At 47.4% G+C, this 13,807-nt stretch overlaps 1 protein-coding gene across 1 annotated transcript in view; it reads left to right on the top strand.

The window, feature by feature from the left end:
• Ccdc6 (coiled-coil domain containing 6) overlaps positions 1–12,509 on the top strand; it is a 94,017-nt gene extending 81,508 nt beyond the window's left edge. The window contains exons 7-9 of the mRNA XM_021659169.2: positions 1,582–1,682; positions 7,383–7,507; positions 8,433–12,509. Coding sequence (XP_021514844.1) covers positions 1,582–1,682; positions 7,383–7,507; positions 8,433–8,642 — 436 coding nt within the window. The 3' untranslated portion in view covers positions 8,643–12,509. The remainder of the gene's footprint in view (positions 1–1,581; positions 1,683–7,382; positions 7,508–8,432) is intronic.
• The last annotated feature ends 1,298 nt before the right edge of the window (positions 12,510–13,807 follow it).

The following is a 13,807-nucleotide window of genomic DNA, read 5'->3' as shown; positions in this document are numbered from 1 at the left end:
TCCTGGGTTGACCTCCAGCAGAGTCCACAGCTCTTTGGAATAGACCCGTAAAGACACAGGCGTACAGGTGTAATTCTGGCACTTAGAGCCCTCTGGTATCTTATAACCCAGAATTGCCATAGCCAAATCACATAACAGTTACAGTTTGTGTGTGTGTGTGTGTTTGTGTTTTTGTTTTCTAGAACCTTTCATTCTGAGGTTCATAGCAGCCAGGCTGCTTTACATTCCCACCAACATGTCTGAGATCTTCCTTTTATCCACATCCCCATGAACTTTGCTTCTTGTTTTCTTAATAACCGACATTCTGACCAGAGTGAGAATCTCAGTATAGTTTTGGCTGGCATTTCCCTGGTACCTTAGGATGTTGAACATTTTTTTTTTCATTTTGTTGTTTATTTTCATTTGTGTTGAGGCAGGATCTCCTGTAGTCCTGAGTTGGCCTTGAATTTTGGTTCTCCTTTCTCCACCCCAGAGGGCTGGGATTAGAGGTGCGTGCCACCACAGTGCTTGGCATAACCCAGGGCTTCGAGCATGCTATACAGGCATTCTGCCACTTAAGCTATAGCCCCCAGCACTACTTTTACTTTTCATAAACAATTCAAGGTACCGTGGAGTCTCCCGGTTAAGTACCACTGTGCGTCCCAGGACAGATGTGATGCGGTGGATCTCGGGGAAGGAAAACATCAGGCACTCGAGACCGTAAGGGGTGATCTTAAACCACCCGGTGGCATGCACAGGGCACGGAGAGGTCCCACCTGGTATTGCTGTGCTGGGCTGTCCTAGAGAAGGGGAGAAGACAGAGAGGCAGGGATCTAATTGAGCTGTGTGTCAGTCAGGCTCCATTAACCTGCTTGGAAATGGCTGTGCCAGTTCCCCAGGTCAATGAGTGCCAGGGCTGACAGTGCTCTGAGATGAAAGTCCGTGCCTGTTTAGCTTTAAGGCCGGGGAGGATGGTTTGTCAGGAAGTCTGTCAAGCAGAAATTCCCTCCCATCAGCACTCTGCACTGGGTTACAGAATGAAAGGTGATGGTTCCCCACAATGATCTCACTGCTGCACACTCAGGGATGACGTGACTTCTAAAATCAGGTGGAAGCTGGACTCGGCAAGGTGTGGCTGAGCGGGTGACTGGCCGAGGGTGCTCAGCGCTGTAGTCTTCTGTTCAGTTCTAATGTGTGACCCTCTGTTAAGCAGAGCCTGCCTTGTGAAAATGTGGCACTCAGCCCAGGGCCTTATGTGACCTTACGCATGATGTGATAACTTAAACATTGGTGAGCTTGTTTGGCTTTGAGTTTTCAAGGAGCAATTCAAACCTAGATATGTCTGTGCTTCTGAGGTCACTGAGGTTTTTGGGACTGGCACTTTGTGCAGTATGGCATACCTGTGAAAGGCCTCCGGGGGTAGTGACACATTTGTCAGACTGCAACAGTGCAACTGCCGACTCCACACTGTCTCGTGGGTACAGCCTCACCACCTCCCAAGGTTTTGACCTCAGGCTCTGTGATGTTCACACCTCCCCAGGTTTCCTCTAAGGGCCACTTGAACAAGGGTGTTTCATCTCACTTCCTCCTCTCTTCTTTCAGGTATTTTAATGAGATGTCTGCGCAAGGATTAAGACCTCGCACTGTGTCCAGCCCAATCCCTTACACGCCTTCTCCCAGTTCAAGCAGGCCTATATCACCCGGTGAGTGTGGTGTGTGTGTGTGTGTGTGTGTGTGTGTCTTGTCTGTCTATGGCTGTATTTGTATATGTGGCTATATATGTGTCTGTCTTGTGTAGCTGTGTGTGTGTGTGTTAGTGTGTGTCTGTCTGAGACCGGGGAGCCCTGTGTGGCTGTGTGGTGCTGGGGATTGAACCCAGGGCCTCACACAAGTGTTCCCCACTGATTTTTAGCTAGCTCTTCTGATACATTTAATCAGCAGCCGCCTGTTGTGTTCCCTCCTATTTTGTGTGTGTGTGTTTTTAAGATTTATTTATTATTTATACAGCATTCTGCCTGTATATAGGCCTGTATGCCAGAAGAGGGCACCAGATCTCACTATAGATGGTTATGAGCCACTGCGTGGTTGCTGGGAATTGAACTTGGGACTTCTGGAAGAACAGCCAGTGTTCTTAACCTCTGAGCCATCTCGCCAGCCCTGTGTTTCTTTAAATCTTAAGTCACCGTTAGAACTGAGCATTGGCTTGAATATCTTAAACACAAAGACTCTAATTTTTCTTATTAATTATTATTTTATTGTTTACTGCTTTTCCTTATTTTTACTTTTATTTTTGAGGGTTTCATACCATCTGTCTGCCTCCTCTTTCTTGGTGTTCACTGGGCCTTAGATATAGATTATTTTCTAGCCTTAAATCTGACTTCAAAACCCCTTTCTTAGAAGGCTGTGTGTGTGATTGGTCTCAAGGGATGGGTAGATTTCCAAGATGTCTTACCTTGCTTCTTTTCTGGGTTCCATCATTTCATTCCATCTATGCTAATCTCACTTTTGCTCTGGATAATGGTGAGCATCACTCTTCCCTTGTCAAAATAGAAGACACAGCCATTCACAGGTTACTCATGCTCGGTCAATGGGCCAAGAAGAGGCCAGGATAGGCAGCTTTTTCCAGAACCAGCCTTCCTCTTAGCATGAGCTGCAGCCATTTGCGAGCCAGGCCTTGCTGGCCTGGTGAGTTGGTTGTACAAGTAGGGAAGTTTCTTCCGGTTATGGCTTTGTTATCCAGGGCCTTTCCTTTTCCCAGCATGCTTGTCTTCATCTGGCTCCAGAATACTCCTCAATGTCCCAGGCTCAGCACCAACAGTGCTTGGGGCTCCCTTGTTGGTGGGCAAGTATGTGATCCACCCTCAAGGGATGAGGAGGGAGTGGGGCAGGGACGAATGGCAGAAGGAGCAGGGGAGAGAAAGAAGGGCAGAGGCTGGCAGCCATTAGAGACTTTTTATGTTTACCGATGAGCGAGCTGCAGAGGGAGTTGAGGAGCAAGTCCGAGCGGATGGTGCTAAGTTGGAGGTGTGTCACAGTAGGGGTGGCCTTGCAAAGGCTTTGTTAGGGCTGTGGTTTGTCCTGTCTGTGTTCATAATTAAAACGGGCATTTCCCTTAAGGTTGGTAAAGGGGACTTGGTGTTCTAAAATCACTGCCATCAGGACAGTGTACTTAGAAATGTCATGGCTTTTATCAATTTGGGATCTGGCCAGTACTACAGTGACTTTTGTCGTTGTTGTTGTTGTTGTTATTGTGTGTGTATGGGTGGTTTCCCTGTGTCCGTGAGCCATGTGTCTGCAGGTTATGTGAACCAGGTTTGTGCAGGGTTCTCAGAGGTCAGAAAAGGAGCATTGGGCCACCTGAGACTAAGATTACGGGAGGTTGTGAGCCACCATCCTTGGGGTACTAAGGATTAGCTTTGGGTTCTCTTGAAGAGCAGACAGTGCTCTAACCACTGAGCCATCTCTCTAGCCCTCTACCCCTTTCTCTCTCTAAAGGAGACTCTCAAAGCTAATAGTAAAGAATCTCCCACACTGTGACAGCTCTTCTGTTAGAGACGTGAGGCTGGCTCTCTAAGGCAAAAAGAGACCAAGGACAGAGCACGGGTTCCTATGCAAGATGAGCAGTGCAACTAGCCATCATTCCCTGTTCTTGTCAAACGATGTTCCCGAGTCTGAATCCATTTCTCTAGTCTCCAGTGGCCTTAAGTCTTGATTCAGAGCTTCTCTTAGCCACCTCTCCATTTTCCCCAAACAGTGCTAGGATTTCATCACCACCATAAAGGTCTCTTTACCTTCTGTCTTTTTGGTAAAGGAAGGCTTACGGTCAGGAGCAAGAGGATGAGGATTATTGTGTAGCAGGTGGGAATAGCAGTTCGCGTTGAGAATAATTTAATACCTTATTTGATCTACTTAAAAGTAACAAAACTTTTAGAGGCACGACATTTCCAAACCATGAGAAAAAATACTGCAGCTAGGGGATTGGGGAGGAAGCAAAATTGTGAGAGTTTGGTTTAGAATTATGTGTCTGCTCTTGAAGTTCTGCTCTGCAGTTTTCCTGCATTTGTGTAATGGTATTAAGATGTTCTCAGTAGCATGTTTGGGTATGTCTAAATCAGGAATAGGCAGCAAAGAGATCCAAAAGCAGGTGTGTGTGCCTGATAATAATGAGTGTACTCATTATTAGAAGCTGGGTTTGGTTTCCATCTCCATTCTCAGAAGAGCTTGGGCCACGTGGAAAGATGTGTGTATGTAGATCTGCAGCATCTTGGCAAAGTAGAATTTCTCAGAAACAACGGTGAGGATATGACAGACAGATAGGGATCCCCAGGTGCCAGAGCTAGGACAGTGTGACCAGTAAGGACCTATGTGGGCATATGACAGAGACTCAAGAGCCTTGAGTACCAGAGCTAGGACAGTGTGACCAATGAAAGCCATCTAATTATCTTCATTGTTATGTTTCTGTCAGCAGGGGTCGTCAGAGACCTGTCACAGTACTGCCTGGTGGTGTTACTCCTTAGCAATTTGGGGACACTGTTACCTCACATTGAAATTCCTGAGGGAATGTATTTCTTAAAAGGTGTCCCTGTCCTAAAGCTGTGCCAACGGTTTTCTGTTTAGCAGCCACTGTATGCAGATTTCCTGCTTCGGGAAAGGTTGTTGTTTATTCTCTATATCTTCCTAGGCCAAAGGAAGAGATGCATGGTTATTAAGATTTAAGGAAGAACAAAAATTAATAAAATCCCCATGCTTATAGAAGCTTGTAATAGGGCCCAAGGAAAGAGGGTAAAAAAATACACTCATAATTCATGTAGTCCTTGTAATAGTCTTTTGAGGATGCTACAGTGATCATGTTTGCTAATGGTGGCCTCTGTAGCACAATGAGATTAAATAATTTGTCCTGTGGCTCAGAATCACATATCAGAGAGTGTTAACACGGGCTGCCCTTTGCACTATTCCCTTGATTGATTTTGTTTAGTGTCAGGCTTGAGTTAGAGTTAGGGTCACAGGGCTTGATGTTTACCATTGAGAATTGCTGGCCTAGGACATCAGAAGGTATGTGGGTGGGTGAGTGGGGGGGGGAATCTATGTGCGCGTCCAATAGAGAGTCCTTGAAGATTCTTGGTTAATGGTTTAACATAATTTTTTTGTTTGTTTTTAGAAAAATTAGCCTAGTAAATAGGCTGGAATTTTTTTGTTTCGTGAAAGGACTCTGTTTTAGTTATTATTTTATATGTTTATGTATATGAATGTTTTGCCTGCATGTATGTGTGTGTATCACATGTGTACTTGATCCTTCAGAGGTCAGAAAGAAGGGGTTGGCTCCCCTGGAACTGGGTTTTGAACTTCCGTGTGGGTGCTAGGAATCAAACCCATGTCCTCTGCAAGAGCAACGAGTGCTCTTAACCGCCGAGCCATCACTCCAGCCCGGAAAGGAATCTCTTGAGCTATTTTTAAAATTAAAGACACACACACACACACACACATTTTAATGCATCTTGGGTTTTTGGGTGTGGGGGTGTTTATTCCTTTGTGTTTTGCTTTTTCTTGGTGGTGGGGATTGAACCCGGACCTTGTGCCCCTAGACAACTATTTTACCATTGAGTGGGCCATCTTACCCCTGACCCCCTGTCTCACCATCACTTTCCTCAGAAGTGGGGTTAGGGTTTTGTTCCCTGGGCTGTTATTTGAAGACGAGCCCGTCCTTCTGAGCTTATCGATAAACAGCATGTTAAACGATCATGTTGGTTGTTTAAAAGACTGGTGCTTTGCTGCAGAGCCTCATTTTGTAGACGTGAGTCAGAAATCAATTGGAAATGGGAAATCGATGAGACAGCAGACTCCGCTGATGTACAGTCAGGAAGTAAGTTCTCACAGTTGATGTTGAGGGCACAGAAGCCCTCTGAGAAAATACTCGCTGTATCTTTGTGGAAATGGGTAGATAGTGTGGCTTCTGGTGCCCGTGTAATTCAGGACAGCGATACACGGCTAATACGGCTTGGCCTTCAAAGAGGGTGGTGACCCTGGTGCCTGCCCAAGGTCGCCTTCTCTATCAATGTTTGTACTGTGTCCACTTTTATGGCTCTGTGTCAGCGGCGCTATGACCAAACACTTGGCAGGAAGCAGCCTAAGAGGCAAAGGGTGGGATGCAGTTTGTCCTGTCAGAGAAAAACTTGGGGATGAGAGCTTGCAGCAGTCGCTGCTCACATTGTATCCAAGGGCAGAGAACAGACCAGAAGTGAGGCTGGACTGTGAACCCCAAGATTACCCACACCTAGTTACTCCCTCTTCTGAGGCCCTACCACTTAAGGATCCCTGTTAAGCCTTCCCAGACAGCGCCATCTGCTGGGGACTGAGTGTTCAGCGCTTGTGGTGGGCAGCTGGACATGGCCGGCTGAAGCCACAGCGAGGACCTACCCTGCACAGTTTTTACGGTTGGATGCTAGGAGTCAGAGGTATAAAGTCCTGCCTTCATAAAGTTTGCGTGTTGCCCAGACCAGCACGGCCTTCTGGGGTTAGACCGTGCCCAGATAAACCACTCCTGCATAGTTCAAATAGGGGCAATTAGACCCTACCCCAGGCCTGTCTAATAAGAAAGAGTCGGTAGTGGTGGTGTGTGTGTGCGTGTACACATGTGTGGGTGGGTATGTGTACTTGAAAGCCAGCGCACAGCCTTGAACATCATTCCTCAGGAGCTCTCCAGCAGCTCCTCGTACCTTACTCCCCCCAAGCTGAAGCCTCACCCCCGCAGAGCATCGGGCCTTCTTCCCTCTGACCCCTTCTTCCCTGTCCCCACCTTTGCCCTGTGTCTGTGCCTGGCCTCCTCAGATCCCGCGTCTGCGTGCAGAGCTGGGCAGCGTTTGTCCCTCTGGGACTGCCCCGCTTGCTGCAGTGCTCGCTGAGCTCAGGCTACGCCTGTGTCACCATCTTCGTTATCCGCTTGGCTTCTGCTGGGCAGTTAAACTGTTGAACACTGACGTTCTCCTCAGCTCTAACCCATGTGATGCTTGTGGATGGTGTGACATAAAAGGGTTGGTTGGTTGGTTGGTTGGTTGGTTGCCTGTGGGTAAGCGCTTTTCCCAGCACTGTTCATTGAAGAGCCTGGTTTTATCAGCTGTGTAAAGGGTCATTTGATGAAATATGATCAAGTTCATGTCTGGGCTTACTGGGTGGGTTTGTTTGTTTGTTTGTTTGTTTTAGCCCCATCTCCCCCAGTGCTTGGCAGTTTTGTATGCCCCTCCCTCATGACCCAATGTGCCACTGCGTTGGCCTACCCCTCTGCTTGTCTGGTTTTATTTGTGCGTGCATCTGAGACCCTCTGCCTTTTTAGTCTTCCTAGATGGTGGAAGGTTCTAGACAGTCGGGCTGCAAACGATACTGAACCCTGTTGCCCTTCTGGTTTATAGGTCTTTCGTATGCAAGTCACACGGTTGCTTTCACGCCGCCGACCTCACTGACTCGAGCTGGAATGTCCTACTACAACTCTCCAGGCCTCCACGTTCAGCACATGGGGCCCTCCCATGGCATCACAGTAAGTATCCCTGTCTGGGACAGGCTTCCGGCGTGGCACCCGCTGGTCTCTTAGCAGAGCTGAGGACTGCCGCTGTTAGCCGCTCACCACCCTGAATCTCGGGACACTTGGCCCCCCAGCTGTGGACTGTCCGCTTGTGTCTAACGTGAAATTGCGGTATTGAAACTGACATCCCCAGACGGCAAGGCTCATCCTCGCTTAGGGAGATCGCCCACGCTGAAATCGAATTCAGAGTCTAGACAGTGTCTTCCCTGGACTGGGGCCAGCGGCTTGCCATAGAGCAGTATTGGTGGTTTCTGTCATATCTGAAAACACCTGTTATCAACACCTATGCAGTTCCCTGACCCATGGCGACCTTCCTAAAAGTTGCCTTGGCTTCCGGTTCTACTCCTGACTTTTCACCCCTGCATGTGGGAGGATCAAGTTCATCCAGCTCTCAAGGTCTACCCGGGAGAGTTGCCCTGTACTGCTGGCTGTGTGGAAGAAATGCCAGAATAGGAATAAGGAGAGAAAGAGGTTCAAAGAGCCTCACTCCCTGACGTTATACTTAGGGTGCCCGTGTAAGTCTTGTGAAGTGTGAAGGGCCTTGGGCAAAGGTAGAGAATGTTGCCTTAGAATGTTGTCTGCTAACACGAGAAGCAGGCTGAATGATGGGGGAAATCGAGGCCATGGAAGTGACAGTTTTTAAGGGGATAATATGAAGTCTTTATTATTGTTGTTTTCATTAAAGGACCCACCCTGAGTGTTCAGCTGTGAAAGATGCACTACCCCTTTGTATTAGTTCTTTGCTGCCTTGTTTCTGTGGTCCCGGCTAGTTCAGGAACCACCAATGATAAAGCAGCGTACCTTCCCTCTTTGCCCTTGTTGGTCCGGGTTCCATTCTCCTCAGCCCTGATTCAGGCATTGTTGAATTGTCCCCCCACAGAGGCCATCACCACGGAGAAGCAGCAGCCCTGACAAGTTTAAACGGCCCACGCCGCCTCCGTCTCCCAACACACAGAGCCCGGTGCAGCCGCCTCCGCCGCCTCCTCCGCCCCCCATGCAGCCCGCGGTCCCCTCGGCAGCCACCACGCAGCCTGCCGCGTCGGCGCAGCCGCAGTTGCCGCATCCGGTGCACCCCTCCTCCCAGCCTTAATGCATGAGCTTAGTCAGAATGTCAAGTGGGGACTCTTCTGATGGAGCCGCCTTCTCAATGCCAAAGGCTTCCTTCCTGGCATATTCGGATCTGATGCATTTGCACTGAGGTTATCTAGCTTCCCTCCTCGTTGTGTTGTGAATGTCCGTCGGAAACGCAGCAGGTGTTGCGCGTCCGCAACACTAACCAGACGACTTTTTCCATCGGTGTTTTACTTGAATCTCCGTGTCCGTCATTCCCTGGCTGGAACATTGCTATCTGGTATTTGGTAATAAGCAGCCGTGTGCAAACCCTTACCCTCCGGGCCCCAGGGCTTCTTTTTCTTGGCTTTTAGGTTTGTAAAATAGGAAGGGAGATTTTTTTTTTTTTTAATATTTTTCTCTGTGAATTTGCAGGAAATCACTGAGCTGTTGGTAACCCTTCTTCTCCAGGTCACAGTGAAGTTTACCAAACACACCAAGAGTTTGTCACTACAGTTCAGACCTTTGCGAGCCTGACTCAGTGTAGGGTTGGGAGTTAGATGAATCGGTGCCCACAGAGATACCTAGTCTAGAGCTTTCTACAGACACACTTTTTACAGATTGTTTTTTTTTTATGTAAATTGACCGCCGTGTCTCTTGTAAAACAGCCTACAGAAACAAATCCCACAGCTGTATCTTCGCCACGTGTGTGGGATGGGAATCATTGCCTACTAAGATGTGATTTTTTTTTCCTTTCTCTTTAGTGTTAATCCACCTAAGTCAGTCCCCTCTGACACGAGCGGATAGATGCCTTCCTACCAGTGGTCTCTGGGGCTGCCTCAAATGTGGTCGTAGATCTCTGCTGCAAGGCCCGTGAGATTGTAACAGAGCGAGTGTGGCTGCCCCTTCCATTCTTTTGTGTTGTCCTGAGACAGAGGGTGGATGAGTATTTTCCGGGAGCAAATCGCTGCTGGGAAACACTGGACGTGGGTGACACCCTAGCATGGTGGCCGGGGGAGCACTTGGCAGAAAAGGGTAGAGCAGAGGAGCTCCCTGGCCTTGATGGCTGCTTGCTTTGCCCATCAAAGGCAAGGTCCTGGACACGACTGCCATCCGTTCAGCACAAATAAATCCTTGAGGTTCGCGTTGGGAGGAACACCGAGTGGCTCTTGTGTCAGCTTCATTTCTGTCTGTCCGGTTACTCTGTGCTTCGGTAGTTGAGTGCTTTCCCCCTACCTGTGTTTGCATATTTATATATGCCGTGGATGAAAATAACTTACTAGAGAATGTATATTTTATGATGAGAAACGTGAATCTGTTGGATATAATCAGAGAACTGAAAATTAATTTATCAGTAATTTTTAAGAGTTCATGTTTTGTGACAACCATCTGTAATAGCAACTCCTCATGGAACACACTCCCAAGAGCGACGAATACCCTGGTGACATTGTAGATATTTAATATTGTACAGTCTAGAAACCTCCATTTTGCCTTCAAATGCATATTTAAGAGTTAACAGAATGAACAAGTGTTATTGGGTAATAGTGTTTGACAGCATTTTACGAACTTGAGAATAAGAACAACCATAGGACCTTTCACTTCTCTTACACACCTAAACTGAGAATGTTATCCTCCGATGACCAGGAAGAAACTGTCGGTCTATAAAAGTTTTATTTATAAAAAGGTGTATGTGATGGAGCAGGCCATACCATAGTGCAGTTACGAGACACAGGGTGGAGTCTGGCATTTCCTGTCAGGGCGGTAGCTTTTCAGTGTCAGACTGAACCCAGGCTTTTCTCCAGCAGCTCACTGACCCTCTTGGTACATGACCATTCCAAGGAAATTCTGAGGCTAGGCAGATGAATTCTTCCTTCACGGTACAGTCCTGAATTTTTTTTTTTCCTTGCAAGAGAAATATGTGTTTACAAGGTTTTTTTTGTTTTGTTTTTTTTCTGGGATTGTAGATTTCAGTACTGTTGGCTACCAGCTTCTACTCCAGCACCCAGCTCTCTTCTGTAAAGCTCTTCCCTCCGCCGCCCATCAGCTTAGTTACCTAGAAGCACAAGCTCGAAAGCGCTGCCATACGGTGAGCAGAGCCTTTCAAGAGATAGGTCCTCGGCACCGAGACTTGTCCCGGAACGTGTGCCTCGGATTCCCGTAGGCCCATCACTTCACCTCAAACCCAGCTCCTCCTAACAGCACTTTTCAGAATAATCCAGTTGCCGCTCCCAGCAGACATTAAGAACCAAGAGAACAAACACTACTCCCTGAACGTAGGGTGTTGTGTGTCACTTTCGAAGAGAGTAGTGATAGGTAAGAGGCTTGGATATTGAGCCTGTAGGGACAGGAGCCTCCTTACCGTGGGAAACGGACTTAGGTGGGTCGGGGCTGGACGTGGCTCCCATAGGCTCAGTTCCCCACTCTCACAGGCTAACCCTGGATTGAAATCAGTAGCCATCCTCGGCAGGTGAGAGCAACAGTACCTTCAGTGGCTTCATTTCCTGTCTCGTTGACAGAGACCCTCGGGTACCACTGTGCTGCTAATTAGGGTGAGGGTTCTGTTCCCAGATGACCTCACCTTTGTACAGAACCCTATCTACACACCCAGCACCCCAGCGCCTCCGGGCCCTGACCCGTTTTCTCTCGTCAAGCATGCTGGCATCCTAGACAGAACTCTAGACCTTTGGCAGACAGGGATGTGTTAAGGTTTTATTTAAATGTCTTTGTTGACCGGGAGGACCCAGGCCATTGACCATGGGAGAGATGTGTAACCAGAATGTGGCTTTAACAGCTCGTGCTGCTGTGCCTTTGTCACTGGCTTCTGATTCGACCAGAAATAATCAATAATGTGAATTTTTGTTGATCCTTCAGTTGTAGGGACACAGTGTGTATCCCCCGTTGTTAGGTAGACACGAACTTGGCCTGTGCAAAGCTCTGCTTTTTGAGGTTTCCCAGGGAGAGAAGAGAAAGCATGAAGGCATGTACTTCAGGAAGTGTGTTTTTTAAAAGTGCAGAAGAAAGTTTTCCTTGTGACTGGATCTTCTGTCTCGTACTTGTCTGATAGGTTAGCCAGTGCTGAGAGCTTGTAGTTGTGACTACCAAAGACATGTGTAGTAAAACTCATGTTTCCAAATCACTAAAGAGGCAGCCATTGACGCTTCTCCGTGGTCCTTTCTCAGGAGCCATTCCGAGAGACTAAAAGATTGTTAGGGCTTTATTTTTCAGTTTTCGTCTCTTTTTGTTTTAATTTTTGATAAAAATGTGTTAGCCTAACGTTTTGGAGAACATTTCCCAGAATGCTCAGCAGTTGTGATTACTGGCCACACCCAGGTCACCTCTCTGTGAGTGATGAATGGGATCCTCTGTGCGTGCTAGCATGGGTGCTGTGTGTGTGCGCGTGTGTGCATTCATGCCTTAACTCGGGTTACTGCTCAACTTTGCTGTTTGACTCGGTCCTCACCATCCTCAGATTGTATTTTGTATCTTGATCTGAACTTTATTCTGACGAAAGCAAGGTTGCAGGCACCACAGGTTGGAATGCATTCCTTTGGAAGAATGTCCGGTCAGACAGACCCTCAGTTGTTTCCACAGACTTTCTTTGGGACTTTGTTTGCAAGGAGAGCAGACCGCCAGATGGGAAGACATCAGTCAACAAGGAAGAGAGGAGAGCCAAGTGTTAGCATGCCCTCTGCCTCTGCATATCCGTGTGCTGCGTGTGTGGTTCTGATAGCTTATCTACAGCTCGGCTAGCTTGGAGTCCAGGTAATGGTGGCAAGCCTGACATTCTCTGTTGGAGTTTAGAGAGATGTAAGACGTCCAGTTAATGTCTTATTTACTTTATGTTGATCAGTCTTTAATACATGTGCTCAATCAGAAAACTGAAATAAAGATAATTTTTTAAAATGTACCTCTTGAACCATAAACTGACTCTCGTTCTTTCTGGTCTTTTGAGTTGGTGATGATCATTGTTTAGTGCTGGTTCCACCAGACATTCGAACTAAATCCAATCATAAACTCTAAAGGCATCCAGAGGAAGTAAATGTAGTAAGGGAGTATAAATGTAGCTAGTATGGCTTCTTTTTTTAACAAAAAGAGAAAAATGTATGTTTATGGGTATTTTTGCCTGTATGTATGTCTGTGCACCGCATGTGTTCAGTGCCTCCGGAAGCCAGAACGAGGGCATTGGCTCTCTTGCAACTGGAGTTACAAGTGGTCGGGAGCCACCACGAGGGTGCTGGGAATCGAACCCCGGTCCGCTGAAGTTTGCTGCAGTTTTGTGTCACGGTAGAGTGTGTTCAGACAGTCAACCATGGGGTTTATAAAATGGAAGCTACACTCCCAAAATGTTACAGGTGGACCCCGTGCACAGGCATGTGCCATAGGACATTTCAGTGGTATCAGCAGGTGATGAGCCAATCCGCGAAGATTACAGTGCCCTGGACAGCAAGGCTGTCATGAAATGCTGCTGCACATTGGTCAGGTATGTAGTGTGCTATGGATAAACCTGTGACACAAAACCTATGGAAACAGCACTCATTGCTTATATGTAGTAACTGATAATATATTTTTTAAAAATGTATTCCTGCTTATTAAAGAGCTTGATCTCAGGCCAGTGAAATTGCCCATTACATAAATGCATCTGCTGCAGGCCTGACATCCAGAGTTTGAACCCTGCGACCCATGTGGTAGGGAGAGAGCCAACTCCTGCAGGTTGCCCTCTGACCCCCACACCTCGTCCGTACACGTACACAAAACCAATAAAAGGTGATTAAAAATTGTGTAACATGAGCAGCCACCTTGGTACCTGTGTCTGTATCGCACCAGTAGGTTGATAACAGTATCTGGGATGCTGATTGTAGACTAGAGAATATTTGTGGAGTTGGTGTCCATGTGTTGGAAGGGCATGTGGCCTGTCAGTTATTTGTATTTGGCAAGGCTGGGGGCGGCAGTGCGCAGTGGCAAAATCCTTAAGGAATATTGTCCTCGGGAATTGTTTAAGTTCCCCCCTCCCCTCCCAGTTTTTTCCTTTTGCTTTGGTTGGTTGCTTGCTTGACTTTTTGAGAGGGGTTTCTTTGTATCTGGAACTCAAAGAGATCCACCTTCCTCTGCCTCCCAAGGCGTGTGTGTACCACCACCACCAGCTCCCTTATTTTAAACACAAGGCTGTGCCTTGGATCAGAGAAGATTTCCAAAGGAATTGATTTT

This window comes from Meriones unguiculatus, chromosome 16 (assembly GCF_030254825.1).
Source record: "Meriones unguiculatus strain TT.TT164.6M chromosome 16, Bangor_MerUng_6.1, whole genome shotgun sequence".
Classification (NCBI taxonomy): Eukaryota; Metazoa; Chordata; class Mammalia; order Rodentia; family Muridae; genus Meriones; species Meriones unguiculatus.
This window is presented reverse-complemented; position numbering and strand designations above follow the sequence as displayed.